This window comes from Macrotis lagotis, chromosome 4, assembly GCF_037893015.1.
Source record: "Macrotis lagotis isolate mMagLag1 chromosome 4, bilby.v1.9.chrom.fasta, whole genome shotgun sequence".
Classification (NCBI taxonomy): domain Eukaryota; kingdom Metazoa; phylum Chordata; class Mammalia; order Peramelemorphia; family Peramelidae; genus Macrotis; species Macrotis lagotis.
The window spans coordinates 184,477,160-184,501,369 of NC_133661.1; the positions used below are offsets into that span (position 1 = coordinate 184,477,160).

Here is a 24,210-nt window from a genome sequence, read left to right on the forward strand (position 1 = left end):
AAAAGCTTAGAGCTTGGTCCCTATTGTTAATTATGGATCCAGAAAAAAATAGCTTCATTGAAAGAGAGAAAGTTTAGATTAGCATAAATCCAGGAAGGAAACTCAGAGTAAAGAAGAGAGAAGGAAAGGGTAGAGAACTCAGAGGAGAAGAGCAGTAATGCTTAGATCAACATAAATCCAACCATATGAAGATAGGGTCATATTGCTTTAGGAACTTAGCCTGGAACACATGGTTCTAGCTTAGAGAAAAAGAATAGCCACTCTACTAGGAATCCAGAGAAGAAAGAGACCTCTAACCCTGGAGAATTTTGATTAAATGCATTTCCATGGTGAATGGGACAAGGGTGATACTTAGGGAATGGTTTAGCACCTGGCTTCAGGTATTTTCCAATGATTATGTCATAAGGGCAGTCCCCAAGAAGTGGCTAAGTACTCATTGCACATGGGTGGCAGTCTATATACTATGTACCAAACAGCACTCATAGCATTGTACATTGGTCTTTTCTGTCCCAAAGGGGTGACCTTCAAGTGCAGCATGGCAAATGATTACATCATTTTCTTTGCCCTGATTCGATAAGCTGGAGAGTGATCAGAAGAGGAGGGTAGTCAGAATGGTGACAGATCTGGAACTCATATCAAATAAAGGTAGATAGTTGAGAAAGAAGAAGACAGATGGTGAGAAGAGACAGAGACAGAACCTGAGACAGAGAAATACAGGGACAGAGACAGATGGAGAGGCAGAGTAGAAGGAAAAAGACAAAGGAAAAGGAAAGTCATAGATATCAAGATAAGGACAGAGAGGGACAATAGATAGAGACAGAAAAAGAGAGGATACAGAGAGATAGAAACAGATTAATAGACAAGAGAGAACATGATAACTGTATTTAAAAGGGATTGGATTAGATTTGTTCTGTTTGTCTCCAGAGAGTAGAACCCTAAGTAATGAGTGGATGGAAGTTACAAAGCAATAAACTGAGACTTCTTAATGAATTTGACTAAAAGTCCTTTGACAACTCTCTCAAAATCTATGATGACAAAAATTGCAATCGAGAAGACCTTCAGGGAACTTGGAGATAAAACAGCTTCTTTTTATCATGGAAGTAGCACAGGTCCTGGAATTAAGTAATATTAATCCTTAACCTTCTGATCTCCTTATATCTCTAAATTAAGAATAATAATTTTAGTACCAACCTCACTAATTTGGTGTGAAAAAAACACTTCAAAAAAGAGATACTAGATTAGAAACTTTATCCCCATGTTAAGGTTCAGGACTCAGGTCATCCCTCAAAAGAATTAAGATTCAAGCATTTTGGGGGGCTCACACTCCTCTGGAGCAGATTAGTCTCCCAAAGGGAGAGAACCTTTCATTTGAGAAGAAGGTGAGCTTTTAAAGAAGCAGGAAGATGCAAATTGAAGGGCATAGTTCAAAGACTTAATCCTTTCAAACTAGGGCAGGGATTTATTGTCTTATTGGTGGGAGGGTTGTCTTGTGCCTGAGGATAGGGATTTTCTAAATCCTTGCCAGGAGGCAAGGTCCTTCACAGAGTGTCAATGACCTCATCACCCAGAAGCAGGCCTGTACCTTACCTATATTTATTAATATTAGAGAATTGTGTAGAACAAAGACATCAAACAAGAGACACTGGTGGGCAGTTTTGTGGTCTTCAATACTTCCCAAAATTCCCCAAAGCAGATTAAAATGTAATTGGAAATATTTAATAAAATAAACAGAAATATAACAGAATATTTTTGTTATTTTTCAGTCATTTCAGTTATATTTGACTATTTGTGACAACTGTAGTAGAGCAAATATTGGACAGAGAAATACGACCTATAATTAATCTCTGCACTGACCAAGTCAAATAGTTAACCTATTTAATCTTTTTTTTCTTTCTGAGTCACTCTTAGATTAATACTGAGCTCCATCTCATTCCTCAAGGCTATTGAAATAACTTAAGACCTATACTGTCACACCATTGACTAACCTATGAAAATCACTTGAAACCTGGCCATACTTATATCTCACTATCTTCCTTATAGATACCATTGCCCCCCTATTCAAGCCCCTATCCACAAAGCAGTGTGTCCCTTCCTAAAAGACTGCCACTCATACAAGACACTCTCCTCAAAATAATGAATCCCTACCCTGGGCTTCATTTACATGTTCTTAATTACCTCATGTTGCTCTTTGAACTAGATGCCTCATCTATTTATCCCTAATTATCTCATCTTCCTGTCCCTTTAAAAGTTCATCTTCTCCTCAGTGGAGTTGCTATTATTCACTTTACTGTTGTGATCTGGAACCAACCCACAATATCTCACAAGGATGCTTATAACTTTAGGCTTCTTATTTAGCTACAGCTGGGGCAACTCTGCCAGTGACCAAGCTCATCCTTAAAAAGAAAGGAGAAGTATGACAATTTCATTCATATACTTATTCATGAAAAAGCTTAAGCACTTAATACATGTCAATATCAGTGCTTAGAACCAAGGTAAGTTTCTAGAAGGTACAATTATGTTTAGCACCATCACACATGAGGTCCAGAAACCTATCATAGGTAGAATCATTGAGTGAACAAACAACATTCACTCCAAACCATAGATCACTTGGCTTGTTCGATGGGTGATATTTTTAGACCAACCAAAGGACATGTTAGTATAAAGCTAAATGTTTTTTAAATTCATTATTTTTCAATTAATATGTATTTATGTTCACAATTTTTCCATTCCCTTTCCACAGGAAAAAGAAAAAGAAAAAGAAAAAGACAACCTTCATAACAATTTCTCAAAGCAAATTCTCTTATTGGCCCATTATTTGTCTCACTGTATTTTGACTACCTTATTTTCTGACAGAGTGATATTATGGTTCATCTTCAGTACTCTGGAACTGCGGTCTTGATGTTGTGGAAATACTAAGAAGTGAAAAATAACAAATAGTTTACTTAACTTGTACTTCTCCATACTGTATTTCTCCCTACAAAGCCCATCTTGTGTAATTTAAAGAGATGCTGTTTCTGTCCCATCTCTGGGAAAACTTGTTTTGAACCTCTCAGTACTGCCCTTGAGTCATAGAAAATATCTCACTCTCCTGTATCTGATTAGAAATCTTCCCATACATTATGTACCTTGAATCCTATATATCATTCAAAGGCTATCATGTTCCAGACATGGAAGGGAAACTGAGGTATTTAAACAATGTTGAGATAGTAGAATGTTGTTGTTGACTAAATAATAAACAAATATCCTTGGTTATTTCTGATATGATTTCCTAAACCACACTTGTGCAGAAGGCATCCCTCCCTAAACCTTCCCTTATCCCACCTTTGCTTGCCTTTTCCTTTAAAAAGTTTCTCTCTCTGATTATGAAAAAGGGTAAAAACATCACTTGTACAAAAATATTCATAGCATCCCTGTTTGTAGTGGCAAAGAATTGGAAATTGAGCAAATGTCCTTCAATTGGGGAATGTCTTAACAAACTGTGGTATATGTATGTGATGGAGCACTGTTGTTCTATTAGAAACTAAGAGGAATGGGAATTCAGGGAAGCCTGGAAGGATTTACATGAACTGATACTGGGCAAGATGAGCAGAACCAGAAAAACATTGTACACCCTAAACAGCAACATGGGGGTGATGATCAACCTTAATGGACTTGTTCATTCCATCAGTGCGACAACCAGGGACAATTTGGGGCTATCTGCAACGGAGAATACCATCTGTATCCAGAGAAAGAATTGTGAAGTTTAAACAAAGACCAAAGACTATTACTTTCAATTTTGGGACCATTATCTTATTATGTAATTTTGCTCTCTTATACTTTATTTTTATTCTTTAAGGATATGGTTTCTCTCTCATCACATTCAACTTAGATCAATGTATAGCATGAAAATGATGTAAAGACTAACAGACTGCCTTCTGGGGGGGGGGGAGGGAAGGAAGAATAGGGGGAAAATTGTAAAACACAAAATAAATAAAATCTTTCTTTAAAAAGAAAAGTTTCAGGTGGCTAGGTGGCACAGTGGATAGAGCACTGGCCCTGGAGTCAGGAGTGCCTGAGTTCAAATGCCACCTCAGACACTTAATAATTACCCAGCTGTGTGGCCTTGGGCAAGCCACTCAACCCCATTGCCTTGCAAAAACCCAAAAAAAGTTTCTCTCTGCACCTTCCCAAGCTGCTAGCTACTTCCTGAAACTCAACCCACTTGGAGAAGCATAAAACATTATCAGTCCTTCATAATGACTTTGGATCACTTTCTCATGGATTCCTCACTGCTCATTATACTGATTAACATTCAAAGCTTTTCAGAATTATTTTTCTTTATAATATTATTGTTATCTATTCATTTTTCTACTAGTTTTGCATTAGTTCTTAGAGATCTGTTTCTTTAAAACAGTTCATTTAAATCTTTCTCATGGTGAAATAATAGTCCATCATATTCATATATCAAAATTTGTTTAGCCATTTCCAAATAGGTAGAGACTCCTTAATTCCTGTTTTTTTTCCTACCAAAAAAAAGTAACTATGAATACTTTACATATTTTAGTCATTTTCTTCCTTTTTTTGTTCTCTTTGGGGCACAGGTTTAGTAGTGGTATCACTGGGTCAAATGCAAATTTTCTTTTTGGAGTATAATTCCAAGTTGCTTTCCAGGAGCCACAAAACTAAATATGCTCAACAAAGTTAGTGACAAAGAATGATTCTCCCCCAACCACATAATACAATTTACCACTACAAATGGATCTCAATGGGGAAAGGAACACACATACACACAGGGAACATATGTAACCAAAGAGCACATGGAGGGGTACATCTATTAAGAATACATGTGGCTTGGGGCACCTAGATGGTGCAGTGGATAAAGCATCGGCCCTGGAGTCAGGAATACCTGGGTTCAAATCTGGTCTCAGACACTTAATAATTACCTAGCTGTGTGGCCTTGGGCAAGCCACTTAACCCCATTGCCTAACAAAAACCTGAAAAAACAAAAGAGTACATGTGCCTTATAAGCCTTCATGGAATAAGTGGAAAACCCTTCAAACCCAGGAAATTTGAATGGGAAACTCCTCTCTCCAATACTGCCTCTAGTAGTAGCATGCTCTGAAGGATGTCTGTGTTTGTCCAGTTATTGGTTTCCTGGTCACCACCTTCTCCATAGAATTCTCAATCCTCAGGTATTATTTGTTACTCTTGCTCACTGGCACCATTTTTTCCCAGATTTCCTTCAGGCAGAAGGTCTCACTTACTGGCTCTGCTGCAGGCAAGTAGATAGTAGGGTAGATAGGGCACTGAACTTAAGAATCAGAAGGCTGTCTCAGATATTTCTGACTGGGTGATCCTAGGCAAGTTCCTTAATCCCTCCCTGCCTCAGTTTCCTCTTCTGAAAGATAGGGATAGCAATAGTACCTAGCCACCATGGCTGTTATAGGGATCAAATGAAAGAACACAGGTGAAGAACTTTCCAAAGTACCACCCTACCCTGCCACACACACCCATTTTATTTGGGTTACAGTTTCTTTGTTCAGCTGCTACTTTGCAGTTTCTAGGACCCTAGCTCTGGAAAAACTCATAACCGCAAACTATTCCAGCTCTTTTGATATATAGATCAGAGCCAGTCACCTAACTTGAAAAGCCCTCATTTAAGTCTGCCTTTGGACTCCGTTTTTTCCTACTGATTGATACTCAGATTTTCTTCATCTAAACTCTTATTTGAATTATGGTCCCCAGAAACCTTCTAACTCCTAGGTTTGGAGCCTGGATCTCTTTAAGTCATCCTTAGGATTCCACTGAGAAAAAAGCACAAAGGCCCTGGATAGAGCATTGGTGAAGGGATTCATTTCCATCCTATCATACCTTGAAAAATCATCTTGGGAGTAAGGCTGAAAAGTACCAAATGGGCTTGCTGCAACTGGGGTACATTGCTTTACACCCCATCAGCAAACAAAATTGTGGTCCTCCCTACAAGTAGATCAGAAGGTTCAAAGTGATATTGATAACTCTGAAAAAGCCAAACCCAACAGTTCCACAGGTGTATGTGAGTACCAATGCAGGTCAGTACTGCCTTCAAAGCACAAGTACTGCCAACTGGTTATCTGAATTCTTTAAAGTTGATTCTCATCCATAGCTGTTAAAGAACCTCTTTTCCACTGTTATTCATGAATGACATGTTGATTTGGTCAAAATGGAGCTTCTAGGAGCCCTTTGGTCCAGTTTCCTTATAATGGTGCAGGGCTGCAACTTGAGACAAGGAGACAAAATCATAGAGTTAGAATGAGCATGGTGATAGCTTTTATCTTACAAATTCAAAACCTAGTATGCTAGGTTTCTTGTCATTACTATATTCTTTCTTCACAAACTAAGAAGAGTTATTCTAGAACCTGTATTGTTCAGAGGTCTCCAAAGGGCAATAGCGTATACAGGTGTAGATTTAAAACTGAAAGAGATCTTTGAGGTCATCAATCCAACCTCCTTATTTAACAGATGAATATTATAAGGCTAGGAGAAAGTAACTTACCTAGAGTCATAAAACCAATAAATATCTGAGTCAAGATTGAAACCTAGACTCAAGAATAGAGTTCCAATCACTATTTCATAATAAGTCAGATTTATTGAGCACTTTATTTAAAAAGCACTTTATTCACAACAACTGAGGGAGGCAAAAGTGTAAAAAAAATTTCTACTAATTTTATAGATAAACAAACTGAGGTCCAGAAAAATAGGTGACATCTATGATCATATGGTTGGTTGATTGTTTTTTTGTTCTCAAAGAGGTCCCAGATGACATCATTATGTTAGAGTTAAGTGTGTCCAATGGTTACTGGTCAGACCAACCCAGAACTCAGAATGCTCTACAGCAGGTCAAGTAAAACTAGTCTGCATGAACAGTCCAAGATCACATAACAAGTAGCAGAACAGGAATTCAAAATCACAGCTCCTAGCCACATACCTTTCCACTATATGATACTACCTTGTACAAGGAGTCATGGGAGCACATAACATCCTTCACCATCTGGCACTAATACTGCTTAGTTTAGCATAGTCCTTTAATATAGGAAAAAATGAAGGTGACTAGACAAGCACAAGTAAGGAACAGAAGGTACCTAAACTCTCCCTTGAATTAGCTGTGTTCCTGTGGCTCTAGTACCAACAGATTGGTCAATAAGCCTAAACTATGGATCTCTTGATACATATTCCCAGGATGGAAAGACTACAGTAAGTAAAGCCCCTGAGTTATGAAAAGCTTCTGAGCAGAGGTATAGACTTAGAGTACACTTGAGCCAGGTTATAGTCTTGTCATTTCTATCTCTTTCTGTTTCTAAACATTCATATAGATACTCTTTTCTCCACTCATTAAATCACAATTCTAGCTCAGATCTAAAAATATAGCGATGTTACCCCATGCTCAATGATCTTCAGTGACTTTTCATTACTTCCACAATGAAAGATTAAACAAACCCTTCTGTTAGGCATTTAAAGTTCTTCATAATATCTCCTTTATTTCTGGTCTTCTTATATATTATTCATCTTTAAGAAATCTATTATCTAATGCTAGTTTCCTTGTAGTTTTCAAACTTCATCTCCTATCTCCATGCTTTTTTCAATGACTATGCCACTTCCTGGAATGCTACATCCCTTTACATACAGCTTGGTTTCTCTAGTTGCCTGAAAGAATTAGCTCATTTCTCACCTTCTACAAATCCTTCCCAATCCCCCAGATACTAATTTCTTCCTCTTCTCAAATTGCCTTCCATCTGCGATATTCACATATATATATATATATATATATATATATATATACACATATATAATGCTAACTATTGACATGTTATCTTCCCATAAGAATGAAAGTTCCTTGGAAGCAAGGGTTGTACTTATTGTTAAAGTCTTGTTAACTAGCTGACTGAAATGATATCCTGATGCTTAAGTAACAGAGACAGAGAAAGAGAAAAATGAGAGAGAGAGAGAGAGAGAGAGAGAGAGAGAGAGGAATAAGTAGACAATGTAGATCCAATCTGAGGTTTAGCTCTGACTGGTTTTGTTAGGAACAGCTTAGATATAGGGACTATAGTAAGGAGAATGAATAATTCAAAAATTTTAAAGTTCCATCTACCTGACAATCCCAGAGAATTTAATTTAAAAACTGCCTATCTCAACAGTCCTCTTTTGAGGGGAGAATCAGTGTAGCATATTCCTCTGTCCTGTTGCCAATGGCCTATCTGTAAGCTTTGTGTAAGGCTGCAGGTGCCAGGAGAATCACTGTGTCTTTACAGCACAGAAGTAGGTGGCTGAGTCTTTAGGTTGAGTGTCATTGATGTGTAGGGAACTGAAAGCTTCCTTCTTATCTAATGAGCCTTTTAATCTTCCTTTCCACTTCTCATCCTCATTTGAAAAAAGTGAAAACAGAATTCTAAGACCTTTCTCAGGATACTGTATGTACCACTGTAAGCTTCTGAAGTCTCTCACTTTATAACTGCAGTTCAGAGTGGTACTTTCTCCCGGCAGTACCCTTAAGGACAGGAGACTCTGCTTTACCTCATCTTGGCTGCTGACCCCTGCAGAAAGACAATGTCAGAAATTAGCAATTGTTACCACATCACTTCTTTAAACATCAATAATACCCACAGAGATCACCAAATGAACCAGACTGAATCTCCACTCCATCAACTTACAATTGAAATAAAAATACAGTATCATGAAGGAAATTCCAAAATATCTGTCCATACTTCTTCTCATTCTTGGGTATCTTGAAAGAATCCTCAGGCATCACTGATCTCAGTGTCCTCAACGAGTCTTTCTTTTTTGACTCCAGAAACCAAAGAAGACATTTCCTTTAGAAACAGCCTATTAGAAACGAGTGCCTGTAGTTTTTTCCTTTGCGAAGATTCCAAAAACAGGTAATTGCCGCCATCTGGTGGTCAAATAAATAATATCTAGTACGTTTACCAAAATAATGTTTTATATCCTGTCACTTTGATTAGAATATTTTTGAAATTATGGTAAAAAACTAAATGAGCAGAAGAATTGACAGAGTAAATAAAGGATTTAAAAAACAGAACTAGTAGAGTATAACAGTGGAAATGAAACTCCAAATAAGAGGGTTGTATTATAAGCCCTTTAGACCTTTTCAAGGTCTAAATTTTTATCTCAGCTCAGAGAAAGTAAATCTGGACTTGCTGAGGAAAAAACCCAATAACTTGTATTTAAATACATAATAGATAAAGGATAGATTAAGATTATTCACATATATGACCAGGCTCATGGAAACTTCCTGGAAGAAGAAAAAAACAAAATATAGTAGATAGTAAATCCTTGCTTAGATATACAAAAGAACTCATATATAAGCTAAATGGGAAATATATTACCTAACTGAAATGTGTATATGGAACTGCATGGAAAGCTGAGATTTAGCAACTATTGATTCATGTAGTGAAAAGAGGGAAAAAATCTTAGGAACTACGAAATTCCGGAGACAAAGTTAAAATTCTAATGTTTTTGATCCTTTTTAATAAATAAATGTATTGGAAAATGAAATTCAGATCAAATTATTGAACCATGACTTGTTTTCTTAAAATTATGTAGATATCAATAAAGGATGTTGGCTGTTTATCATGTTCATCTCTTACTCATTTCATAATCATGCCATCTTTCATTTATGTGTATGCATAGAAAAGGGATAATATATATATATATATATCCTTCTCTATCCCTGGCCCCCTTTCTTCCTCAAATTGCCCATCTGGCACCAAGAAACCCAAAGGAACAAGTACCATGGCAAGGACCATCTCTCCAACCTTTCTGTCAATTCCCCCTTCCCCTATAAAGACTACTAAGTGATACAGTGAATAAAGTACTAGATTTCATCATATTAAAATCTAACCTTATATCTATACTTATTGTGTGTTCCCAGGCAAGTCACTTAACCTCTGTCTGCCTCAATTTCCTTAAGTGAATGAACAGTGGAGATAATAATAGCATCTAACTCCCATAGTTGCTGTGAAGATCAAATGAGATTTTTTTTTTGGCAAGGCAATGGGGCTAAGTGGCTTGCCCAAGGCCACACAGCTAGGTAATTATTAAGTGTCTGAGGCTGAATTTGAACTCAGGTACTCCTGACTCCAGGGCTGGTGCTCTATCCACTGCACCACCTAGCTGCCCGGATCAAATGAGATTTTTGAAAAGCATCTGGTATATAATAGACATTAACTCTTTTGGTACAGGAACACATTAGGTTGGAAAAATACATGTTTTATTTGTTATTTAGTTGCTTTGAGTTCTTAAAGTAGAATTAGGAAGAAATAACAAATTGCAACTATAATTGATTCATTTTGGCACAAATTTGGCATAAAATATTCAGCTGTGAAACTAAAGGGGAAAAATTATTTTAAGCAACAAAAGAATTAAACAGATACCTTATGCCTTGCTTTCTTTTCCTCCTCCAATAAGAAACCTTAATCTCTATTCCAATCAGACCCTTAGGATCACTCTCCCTTGCTCAGTAGTGTGCCAGAACCCTCTGCTCCCTAGGTTAAGTCTGTAAATTAATTATTTATAGCATTAAGACCTTTTAATTCTATTTATAAATTTAAATATTTTGCTTGTTCCTATGAATAGGTTGCAGTTTCCATCATTAGAAGGAATAATTAACTAGATAATATCTCAGACGCATTGGAATATTGGACTTAAAATACAGGTGATATTGGACTGATCAATGAGCCTAGTTCCTGTGAGCGTGTTCAGTATGTTCTACTTTTTCAGTCCCTAAGTGTCCTTAAGAAATGTTTCCAACTGCTTGCTATGAGAAGAAATTTTTTTAATTTTCTGCTAAACCAGAACCAGTGCATTCAGAAGTCACTAACTAGCCAAAAAGAAGCTTTTTCTCCTTTTCTGTAGGACAGATAATAGAACAAAGAGACTGAGTTGTCTTGGGTCTTCAGATTGAGAAGGTTCCCCAGGTCCTCTTTCAATGAAAAACATCATGAAATAAAGAGCTTCTGTTTCTGAAAGATGAAGGCGAATTAGAATTACCAATGACCTTTGTGACCTTTAAAATTCTAGAATGGAGACCCCAAAATCTAGGAGCTCCAGCCAACTCAGAAGACCCCAAAGGAGGATCTTTAAGACCCAGGCCACCACTGAAGAACGACCTTGAGGACTAAGTTTAATAGTGTCTGAAATAAGGACTCAACCAATGCTTATACCACATTTGCATATGGTTATAGCAGCTGTGTCAAATTTGGAGATTGAGGTGATATAATGAAGATTGTGCCTCAGGTACTTGGGGAAATTAGACTGCTGTTCTTGCTATATCTTCAAAGAAATTTTCCTTTTTCAAAACTAATTGAAGTTAATTGGCTAAATGAAACATTAGATGCCTTAATTACTGGTGGCTAATGGTAAAGGAAAACTCATTAGAATGGGGGCACAAGCTGATAACACTGAAGAAAATTATCTCCAAACTCACAGAGGTCCTTCTAGGACTCCAAGAGGGATATGTAGCTGGTCTCTCTCTCAAAGAGTCAATCAAGAAGAGTGCAGTACCATGTGCCAGGGCTTGAGCAAGAACCAATGCCATCCCACTATCCTATGAGTTGGTGGTGTTTTTCTTTGCACTAGCAAACTAGAACTGAGCCCTACAGGCAGCTATCAAACACTGTATAGCTTTAGACCACTAGACTTAGAATCAGGAAGACTTGAATCTCGATCTAGCCACAACTGTGGGAAAGCCCTGGGAAAGTCATTTCAAATAACTTGGCCTCAATTTGCGCATCTCTAATATGATAGGGTTGAATTTTATGACCTCTAAATAAATTTATGTTTTCGTGAAAAATTCCTTTAGCTCCTTCCTGGATGGTGTTGTTCTTTAAATAAGAATTGAACATTTCACCTATTATTCTTGATTGCCATTTGACTCCCTTGTGTTACTTCTTCTACCTGACATGTACACCTTTAACTCTCAGATCACCAAGGTGATGACCTCTAGAGAAACGACTTTCTATATTCAGGGTTTGTTCCTTTCTGCAATGACTAAAATCAAATGGTGTACAATGTCAAACTGGCATAAATATTTCTCTTCTACCCCTCTCTACCTCTCTCTTTTATGATGTCATCACCTCTCTCTGTCTCTCTGCCTCTATCTCCATTTATTTTTTTTTAGGTTTTTGCAAGGCAAATGGGGTTAAGTGGCTTGCCCAAGGCCACACAGATAGGTAATTATTAAGTGTCTGAGACCGGATTTGAACCCAGGTACTCCTGACTCCAAGGCCGGTGCTTTATCCACTATGCCACCTAGCCACCCCCTCCATTTATTTTTTAATCTATCTCCGTCTCTCTCTGCCTCTATTTCTGTTTCTGTCTCTTTGTCTCTCTTTTTCTCTCTATAGCTCTTTCTGTCTCATTCTTTTATTTACACCCACACAAATAATGTAAGGAAAGGAGGATGGGAGGAGGGAGAGAGGAAGGACCGGGACAAAACCATAAATCTAGTTATGACAGAGCACATATCAGGTATGACTGAAAGAATAGCTGTGGGCAGGTGCCAAATATTTCACAGAAGGCAATAACTAGAGAGTGGATTGGGAACAAAACTTATTCATATATCTCTAAACCAAAAGAGAGAACAGAGGTTTAAAAGGGTGAACTTGAGATTTTATTGTAAAAAGGCAAATATAATTTTATAGGTTTCACAAATTCCTTATGGGATGAGACTCATGACTGGAAACAGAAATTGAAGAATAAACCTTATTCGAGAAAAATATATCTGAGAGAATGACCAGAAGAATAACACTGTCTGCCAAAAGAACAAACACACCTGTGTAAAAAATCATGAGGGACCCAGCCCTAGGAAGTTTTCTGAGAGGGCTAAAGGCAAAAACAACAGTAGTAATCTCATAATGGTAGCATGCTATGACTACCTGGCCAGATGAATGACATAAATAACGAGTTTTTGATAAAGATCACAAAAGTCATTTGATGAACAAATACAGGGATGCTAGATTGCACATACCTGAACATCTGCTAAAAGTCTGATTCTACTTAAGCAGAGCATTTGATAAATTCTCCAAGTTGAACAATTTTCAAGTTGAAATTGCTGAGGATTGCATCAAGTGAAATTGCTGACAATTTCATCTCCTAGAAAGTGGAGGAAATAATGGAAAATGTAACTCTGGACCTATTTCCAACCAACAAGAAAAAAAATTGCTTTAGGTTCAGCTGAAATGCCATCTCCTTCATGATACTTCCCATGCTCCCCCAGTCTGTTCTTTTTTCCATTTGTCCCTCATGTAGCATTCTGTTTACACCACATTTATGTTGCATTATCTCATTTTTACACTTACTATATGCATCATTATCTTAATTATTTAGCTATGTTCATATTCCCTTTTCAGACTGAAACAGGGTGCTCTTACTAGATTTCCACTTGATCCACTGGATCTACAGACCAGAAACTATCAAACAAACATGGGAACTGAAGCATTTTACAAGGGAAAAGATTTTAATAACTCATATTTAATAATAATTTAATAACTCACATTTAATATTTGATAAATCACTCATTTACGTGGTATTTAAAGCTTACAAAATACTTCCCTTATATGTCTGTGAAGAGGCAAGGCAAGTAACATTATTATTACTTTATACTTGAAGAAATTGAGGTTCTAAGAGTTAAACATGGTCATATGGTTAGCAAGTGACCAAATTAAGATTTGAACATAGAATTTCAGCACATAGGACAGTGTCTGGCACATAATAGCCACAAAATGAATAGTTACTGATTGACCTATTGAGAAAGGGCAGAGAAAGAGAGAGATGCTAGAAGACTTAGAAGATGGACAGGTTTTTCCCCCCTAACTTTCAATAGGACAAATAGGAGAAATTCTTCAAACTAGAGACCCTGAGGTAAAGCCTTTAAGATTCCCCAATGAGACAAAAGAACAATGAGAAAGCCAGGGAAGAAGAAAAAAAATCTTTATAGTTATTATTACTGTTAACAAAGGTCTCATTTCCAAGACATGCAAGGAATTCATTCAAATCTACAAGAATAATATCAATTCTCAAATTAATCAATGCTCAAAGAATATGAACAAGGATTTTCTAAATAAAAATTTCAATCTATCAAAAGTCATATAAAAATGTTACATGTCACTAGTAACTAAAGAAATTCAAATACAATTAACTCTGAAGTTCCAGTTCATATCCATCAAATTAGCTGGGAAAAAAAAGACAACTATTGGAGAAATAGTGGGAAAATGAGAACATAATATAGAGTTGGCAAAGATGAATGGTATAGCCATTCTGTAAAGCAATTTGGAATTATTCCCCTAAAGTTATTAAATTTGAATACCCTTTGGTCCAGTGATAACACTACTAGGTTTAGATTCCAAAGAGAAAGAAAGATGATAAACATCCATATGCACACAAATATTTATAGTAGTTCTTTCTGTAGTGGCAAAGAACTTACAACTAAATCAGTACTTGTCAATGAAGAAATAATTTTTTATGAACACGATGTAATTTTAATATAATAAGAAATTGATGAAGGGAATGTTCTTAGAGAGACCTGGAAAGATACGTATGATTAATGTAGAGAGAAGTAAGCAGAACTAGGAGAACATTCTCTATAACAACACTATAAAAAAACTAACAACTTTTTTAAAAATTAAGAATTCTGATCAATAACTGTAATCAATCATATTTGCAGAAGATCAAAAAGGAAGCCTACTACATACCTCCTGAAGAGACAGCAAGATGGCCTAGTAGATAGAGCATTGACCTGAAGACAGGAAGACTTATATTCCTGAGTCCAAACCTATCTTTAGTCACTTACTAGCTATATGACCCTGGATAACTTGCTTAATTCTTTTTGCCTCAATTTCCTCATCTGTAAAATAAGCTGGAGAAAGAAAAGGCAAACCACTTCAGTTTCTTTGCCAATAAAATTCCAAATGGTGTCATAATGAATGAGATATGACTAAACAACAATAAACTACCTTCTGAGAATGATGCAGTCAAAATAGATAGAATGAGATGCAGATTTTTGGGACATGACCAAGTCAGGAATATGTTTGATTGATCATGTATTTATCATAAGAAGGCCTTTTTTCTTCCCCCTCCCCATGGTGGGGTAGGCTATAAGAGGAAGGAAAAAAAACCCTAAATTCTAGTTTTTTTTAAAAAAACTTTAACTTTTAAAAGAAACTAGGAAAGTCAGCTTTCAGTAAATTCCCTAAACAGGTTAGAAATACCATCAAACTACCTTTACACCATTTTACCCCATCCCCTCAAAATAAAAAAATGAAAAAAAACACTAAAAGGAAGAACTATTGTTTCTATAGATTCTGTTGATGGATTCATGCTGTTAAGATGATCTGGAGTCTCTGAGCCTACACTAACACTGACACTTTCAGTTCTGGTACTTTTCTACCCCTATCCCTACAGTTGTCTACTATGGAAAGAAGGTAACATATACCATTTCCCTTTTTCCTACCACTGAGACTGAGGAACCTTGAACTGCTTAGGATTTTCTGTACATACTTTCCAAGGTGAATAAGGCTCTGAATCACCCCAGTATGCTTGTTCAACCATAATCAGCAAGCCTGGAGTCTGTCTTAAAAACCAAGAAGTCCTTCAGATTATCTAGTCCCAACATTGAGTCTAAAGTTCAAGGAGACCTTGATACAATCCCCTTGACAAATCAAAAGTCTAAAATATGATCTGAACCTTAGGGGGCTGCTGGATACCCAACCAGAGCAGTGGCTACTCTCTTTAGCTCCTGCTCCTGCTCAGGTCTTCATCCACTTACATACTAGAATTCTTGGTCACCTTTTCTCATCATTTGGACAGATACTGTCCAAAACATTCTGATATCCAATTCCTTGACTCCCCGTTCTTCCCCAAAGAGAGAAGAGAATACATTAACCTGCCAAAGGACAAAAAGTAGAGGAATTCTCTGTCTCCAGACTCCTCTACCTGCACAAAGCTGAGTGAATCTTTTCTCACAATTAGCTTGACCACAATAAGTCCACTTGATCCACTTGATCCACTCCCACTCCAAGGCATGGTTTTCCACTTGGCACATTACTCTGAAGAAGCAGCTACATTTTACATCTAAGTCACAATTTCTTCTACTACCCATATCCTTGAACAACAACATTCAAAAAAATGCAAAGTATGGGATATAAAAATTCCTAAGAATTAAAGTTATTAAAGTTAATTAAATAAAATAATTAAAGTTACCCAAAGACATTGAAGACTCACATAATGGACATAAATAAATTGGGTGTATTATATTTCCAATGAGAAAAATTAAACAGGAGAAGCAACATAAAATAAATTAAAAGATAAATGTATGACCATAAAAGAAGATGAAGCAATAGGATAAGATGGTGGTCTATGAATTCACCCCACTGGTAGCAGTTTTTGCATATAACTCCCAATATGTATGTATTTACTTTTCATAAACTGTGTATGTCAATGTGGTTATGTAGCCTATATGACATTTTAAATTGGTATATACATAAAAATGTTTTAAATTGTCATATACATGTTTTACAAGGACATATAAATTACATAATATATTATATTCTGTTATATATTTACATTTTTTGGTCCTCAACAGTGATACTGAGTCACAAGTATGACAACCCTTATATTGGTTTGACATCAGTGACAAATGCTGCAACAAGGATGAAGGTTAAGAAAAAATCATCAGATTTAGCAAGTACATGACACTACTGGTAACTTTGAAACAACCATTTCAATTGAGTGATGAGTCAATATAAGTAGAAGGCTGTGAACCCAGAACATGGAAAGATTATGGAACTTTCTCAGGAAATAGGGAAGTTCAGAAAAGGGGGGAAAATATTATAATAGTAATCTATCTATGTATGTAAATCCTGGGCTATTTACTTGTTCTCCTGAAAAAATAAAAGTTTGCGTGTGATGGGAAGGGGGTCAAGAGGATCTGGAAGCTTACTTATTGACCACTGCCTCAGTGATGATGGGGGATGAAGTAAGTAGGATCACTAAGATGGGGGGTATGAAGAGGGAGAAATCTGTCTACAGAAAAGCTGTGGATGTTGTAGATGCTTGGATTGGGTACCTGAGATTTTATATACACACATACATACATACACACATACATATGTACATGATATGTGTATGTATGTGATATACATGATATATATATTTCCTCATATGTCATGTGTGTATGCTTGTGTACACACATATATATCCTTCCCTCTATAAGATATTCATATATAGAAGGTCAACCAGAGAAGAGATGAGTGTAGAAATGTTAAAGGGGGTTGAAAAGTTGTATTAGAAACAATTAGATTATTGTGGGGGGTGAGAATGGAAGATTGAAGGTGAAATGTAGATTTATTGATCATATAATCATAGCTCTGGTGCTAGAAAGGACCTTGGAGGACAATCATTTTACAGTCAAATTAATTGAGACCCAGGGACTTTGAAGGGCTTAATCCAAGATCACATTTAGGAATGAGATTTGAACCCAGGTCCTCTGACTTCAATGTTCTTTCTACCATACCATTCTAACTATTTCACCTCTTTGGGTGACATCATGGCTTCTTTGGTGTTATGTTATGGTCTCTTCCTTGGAAATAATCGGTGTAAGAAAAGCAAAGGATATATAATAATCAGTTTGCGTGCTCCTTGGATACTCAATCAGTATCCAGGGATCTGAAGAAAAATCTGAAACTGATTGGAATACCCCTGGAAACTTCATGGATGAGATTCTCAATCATGATGCTAAAATATGATTAGACCATAGCTTGCAACAATGAAGCAAAGACCCACATTAAGGAGATCACAGGCCTTTCAAAGCACCCCTATGATCAATGCTCACTGAATGATTTGAGAATGAGGGCTTGTAAAGAATGTGGTTTCTTCACTGACTTTCTGAGTCCATTTATGGGAGAGCCTATTTTAGAATGTAATAGCCAGCCTGTCAGTTCTAGTTTCAGTTCCTTCCTGTATGCATTTGTCTCCTCATGGGGCTTTGCAGCAGGTGGCAATGGCAAGGTGTGCGTTGATCTTTCTGTATGGCTCCTCTTATGATTTTTCTTACTGTGCTCATGCTGAGAACACAGAAATACATTGCAGAGTCTTGCAGCTGGGAGGCCAAAATTGTGAAAGTGATGGATTTGTTTATTTTCTGAAAGTTCACCAAGTATCGATCCCTACTTACATTTTGTTGAGTATAAGAATTCTGACGAATAAGGAAAATCATCTCCCCGCTGGGAAGCTGTTTATACCAGAACAGAGCATAATTATTTTCACTAGTGTCATACTTGCAATTCAGGGCCACAGCTTCCCCCTCTTGTCCAATCAGTGTTGATTGCAGTTGAGTGACTTCCTTACTTGTACTGTCCCCTACAAAAAAAATAAGACAAATAAGAATTGGTCATCTGACATTACAAATAGAAACATTACAATTTAGGACTAGGGAAATCTGGTGAAAGAATCATAATTTTATTCCCATCTTCCTTTACTTAACTGAAGACAACTCTCTACAATGGAAACCTCCCTCTCTCCACCCCTCCAAGTCCCTAACCCTAAAAGATACCACAGCCCCCATGTCCATAGTGGACCTTACCAATAAAGATAGATATCATAATTGTCCACAGCAGACTGGAGAGCAGCATATTAGTCAAAATGACTCTGATCTGTTCAAGCCCACAGTGCCTCCTGTAGAGTCCCTGGGGCTTTCTGATGCTGCACATTCATAACAGGAAATGGGGTTTTAGTTAGCACAAATTTACATTACCCACAACATGCTTTCCCCTATATATATATGTGTGTGTGTATATATATATATATATATATATATATATATATATATATATATATATATATATATATATATATAGTCTAGGATAAACTAACCCATCCTAATGTTCCATCTAGTCTTACTGGGTTGCTTTAGAAATTAAATTCTATGTTTAGATTTGTCAGAAAACATGAATACACTTTAATAGTGAAGAGAAATGTTAATAAATCAACATTAGATTTATTTGCCAATTAATTTAGAATAAGAATTAGGAAAAGTTAATAAAAAACTGCAATATGAACATTTTTCCCCTTAAGATCTCATCTTCACCCAGCTTCATGTCTCTGCCCAGAATTTAATGTGACAAATAATTATTAATAGCAATGTTATTTATATAATATTTTAAAGTATGCAGTATACTTTACAAATATTATCTTATTTAATCTTTACCAGGAGGTAGAAACTATTATTCAAATGAAAAAAATCAAGACCAGGCAAGGCTAAGCCACTTATCTATGGTCATACTTCTAATAAGTGCTGTGACTAAATTTGTGACCAAATTCTCCTGACTCCAAGACAGTTTTCATAGTGGAAGTTAAATTTATTCCACTTGACCACATAGATTCCCATAAGAATGGAATATGCTTTGCATTTAATAAGGTTGTATTTCTATCTAATGCTATAAAACAAAACATTCTAACTTTCAAAATTTTGAGTTGCTAATGTTCTTAATGAAAAGTAGCAGGAAAAAAAACTGGAATGCAGGAAAACCTCAACTTTTCCACTTTGTTCGATTAGAACCTATAGGAATTTCCATTTGCATCACAAGAACAAAACAAACACCTGTAGATCAGAGGTCCCATCTCCAAGAGAGTGAATATGAATGCAGCACCATCCAGAGGTTGTCCCTAGAAGATGCAGGTATCCCAATAAAGTTGTCTCTACTTCACAGTTGACTGAGATGCTCTATATCCAGGTGCTGTTGCAGGGAAGGTTGTGATAGCTAGTTATATTGAGCACAGAGATTAGTCTTCTATTCAGTTTTTCTTAAATAAATACAAAGGTATACTGGAACCAGCTCAAACTGACTTACTGGGGTTCATTATTTATACTTGAGAAATGGCAAATGCTACAAATCAAGGCATGAGTAATTGTTTTTTTGATTATCTATACTTAGTAAAGCTACGGTGAAAAAGGCAATAAGACAGATTTAACCAAAAAGTACATTATGGATATTTTTTCAAAAAATCTGTTGTATAAATCCCAAATAAATATGTGGATATAACTAAGAAAAGATCTTATACAGGTCTTCAAAATCAAATCTAGACTAAATATGAGAACAAAAATTAGGAATTGTAGGGTGATGCTGACAGATTATATCAAATACTGAGACAAACATGACAAGGGAAAGCTTAGCAAACATATCACATCTTTGAGATTCAAATGAAACATAAATATAGTACTGAGATGGCAGCAAGAAAACAGAGCAGAGAAGAAAAGGCATGAGAAATAAGCAGTTTTCTATAAATTTACTATTGTCTGAGCAGATTATTCCATGAATGTTGTGAAAAGCAGACTCCCATAAAGGCATGCTCCTTATGTATGTATAGCCCTTTCCCAAAGAATTGTATTTCTGAACAGCTTCAAGGAAAGGAAGGGGAAGTTACAGAAGAGGGTTGATGGCCTGAAATTAAAGTTACTGAAGTGGTGACTAAGGTCCCTGTCCCCCAATGGTACATATTTGAAAGGTTTTGAGCAAACAGATCCCAGTCATTTTGTTTGGTGAATTACCATAAAGGCAATTTGAGTTCCCTCTTTTTTTTTTTCGGTGCTCCACCTAAGTATAGCTATGGGGGTTTTAAACTCAATTCCTTCAGTTTTCAAAGGGACCATAGCTGTTTCATGTGAATATTTCCCCTGGGACACAAAGGAGTAACCATGGAGTGAATTAAGGCTTATATCCAAGTCATGAGGTTCATGTTTCCCTTAGATTCCTCCATGCCCCATTTCCCCCTCTCAGTAACTATAGTTCTTCAAAGTTTGTCTGGGGCTTGTCCAGCTCCCTAGAGACATCTCAGAATAGGACTCCATCGGAAGAGAAAATGATGCTCTACTTTCCAAGGATGGCTAAACTCAGTACCTCTTCTGTACCTTGTAGCTTGTGTTCAGCTCTCCCTGCTACTTTGCTATATAAAGAACACAATAATAAACTTCGGTGACCCCCATTTGGACAGATTCCTTCTTCAGGTGGAATCCTTAATGTGATTGCAGCTGCCCTACTGATGTTCTGCACTTCTCAGAAATCAGCTTCAGAGCTTCATTGAGGACACTGGACTTACCAGAAAAGAAAAACAGACTAACTGTGATTGTAAGAGCAGTTTAAAATCAGTGGTAACCCTTCAGCAAACATGAGAAGGCCTTCTGTCTGGGTCATTAAATTTCCATTGGTCCTTCCTAAAAGAGAAAAAATAAAAATTACTATGATAAGATTGGATATATATATATATATATATGTATATATACATATATATATATATATATATATATACATATATATACAGAACAACCTCCATTGGGCTAACAGGTTAAAAAATAGAGCAGGTTTGTGGCTAGGCTAACAATGATTTCCTGACTGAGAGCAATACCAGGCCAGCTAAACCTACACTGATTGATGATGATGTTTGTCCTTCATTCTTTTTTTTTAGGTTTTTTTTTTTGCAAGGCAAATGGGGTTAAGTGGCTTGCCCAAGGCCACACAGCTAGGTAATTATTAAGTGTCTGAGACCAGATTTGAACCCAGGTACTCCTGACTCCAAGGCTGGTGCTTTATCTACTACACCACCTAGCTGCCCCTTGTCCTTCATTCTTGAAGAAGACCATGACATCACGGGAGGTGACATAAATTGGATTTGAATGAGGAGGATGTTATCTATCTATCTATCTATCTATCTATCTATCTATCTATCTATCTATCTATTTATGGTTTTTGCAAGGCAAAAGGGGTTAAGTGGCTTGCCCAAGGCCACACAACTAGGTAATTAAGGAGGATGTTATTTAAAAGAAATGACTACTCACTAAACAGTAGCAAGATCAGAAACATTGGACCTGGAACAAAGTTCATGGCTAGTTGAAGAGAAAGGAAAATCTGAGTTTTCCCCTAGAGACACAAAGCTCAGAAAATCCTATTGCTCCAGGCTCAGTCTTGGTCAGCTCTGCTAAGGACTTGAAAGCTCAAAAATCAGAGCTTCTTTCTTTGTAGCTTGTCACAGTTTTGGGAGAAAGAGTACAACCATTTTGAATGAACAGGGATGTTGTTAGTCCTTCATTCTGGAAAAGAGCCATGTGTTCAGAGTGGAATGAATTTGTGCCAATGACTTCGCAAACTATGAAACGTCTGTGGAAACTATCACCCTCTTGTGGACAAGAAAATGATTTAGGAAACGAGAATCAACTGAACAGACTTTAAGTATCAAAGTATCAAGCACCTACTATTTGCCAAGAACTGGGATAAGTACTGGGTATCCAAAAACAAAGATCATTTGTATCTAAAGACCTGAAATAGTTTCTATCTCTCTTTCCTAACCTTAGTGACTAAACTAGTATTTCCTCAATCAAACTATGACCTAGAAAGACCTAGTTTTAAAAAGTCAAGATCTCCCACTGCATCCAGGGCTATCTCCAGTCATCTTGATTCATATCTGGCTACTGGATCCAGATAGTTCTAGGAGAGAAAGTAAGGCTGCTGACTTAGAACAACAACCCCTCACTTAAATACAATTCATGAGCTTGTCATGGCATCACCTCCCTGATGATTGGTCTTCTTTAAGAATGAAGGAAAAACGAAAGTCCTACAATTCTTTTTCTCAATGCAATTCTAAAAACTAAGATGTTGGGGAGGGAGGGAAGGTGGTATTAGAGGCAGCAAAAATGAAGTTAGGGTTTGAGTTTTTTTAATTGGGTAGAGGTGAGAAACTGGAAAAACAAGATTTGTACTCTTCACATTTTGGGCTAAGAGATGCTTTGAGTATCATATACTTAAAAATCCCTTTTAATGACATTTGTATTCAACAATTAGCAACAGTAGAAGTAGCAACAACAATATAAGCATTATGATATATACCTGCACTATCAGTTAATTCAGTCAACTATGCTGCAAATATCAATAATAAGACATTTATATATCATTTTTAAGTTGACAAAGAATATTATCTTATTTGTTCTTCATAACAAAACTGTTGGCTATTATAGGTATTATTATATATATATTCTATTGAAAAGTAAACTGAGTATTAATAACTTGCATAACAGTAAGTTTCAGAGTAGGATTTAAAGACAGTTTTCCTGATTCCAAGTCAAATACTCTGATCATTGTGATACCTGTACTAAAGAATATGCCTGAGGCTGCTTGTACTGGTTGACAAGTATTGAGTGTTAAATTTTCAATGTCAACATTTGCATCTCAGAAATAAGCAAATATTATAAGTCAGGACTAAATTTGTTGTTTTATTGATTATCTAGATTTTTAAAGTAATGGAGAAAATGTTAGCAATTCAGATTAAACTTTAAAATGTGTCATGCAGGGCGGCTAGGTGGCATAGTGGATAAAGCACCGGCCTTGAAGTCAGGAGTACCTGGGTTCAAATCCGGTCTCAGATACTTAATAATTACCTAGCTGTGTGGCCTTGGCCAAGCCACTTAACCCCATTTGCCTTGCAAAAACCTAAAAAAAAATTTGTCATGCATACTTTTTTTTGAGAAATCCAGTTGTTAAACATTTATCAGCATGAACCTGCCTATTCTGAAAGTATGAATGAGTATTTCAATCATTCTCTTTTGCTTTTTGAATGCCTCACTATTAATTACCTAAGGTCTTTTTCAGAATCTTAGTAATAATATGGTTTTCTTGAATTCATCAAGATGATACAATCTATTAGTGCTGCCTCACCTTCTTGGATATGCAGGGTTTAGGTCTCTGCTCCCACTTGTTTGGAATGCTCAACCTATCTTACACAAATGACTGCCAACAGGAGATACTTGTGATCAGGTCATTCTCCAGAATTTGTCTTTGCTTTCTACAGTCACCACAAGGATTCTCCCAAGTAAGACAAACATCATCTCTCTTCTCCCTTAGACTTATAGGATAACAATTTTATCCTGCCCTCCAGAAACTCTCCAAATCACAAAAAAAGTTCACAGCTGTCAATTGCTAATGAGGTTCTCAGGTATTTCTCCATTTTTCTGCTCACTCAGGTAAAATAGTATTCCATTTGAAACCTGAATCATGGGTTCAGTTGCTATATACAGCTTCTTTATCTCTTGGGCTCTAGGGACACTCTGAAAAATACATATCTGAAGTTTGTTGATATTTTTATGTGCCTCAGATTTCATAATAATAGCTAATATTTATATAATGCCTCTATAATTTT

The 24,210-nt window shown here is 36.5% G+C and overlaps 1 gene segment (V, D, J or C); it reads right to left on the reverse strand.

Moving 5' to 3' along the window:
* Positions 1–1,794: 1,794 nt before the first annotated feature.
* LOC141521914 (T cell receptor alpha variable 38-1-like) lies at positions 1,795–18,720 on the reverse strand. The segment is given in 6 exon segments: positions 1,795–6,234; positions 8,461–8,549; positions 8,667–8,905; positions 13,001–13,125; positions 18,203–18,387; positions 18,611–18,720. Coding segments are annotated over 3 exon segments (330 nt in total).
* Positions 18,721–24,210: the final 5,490 nt, after the last annotated feature.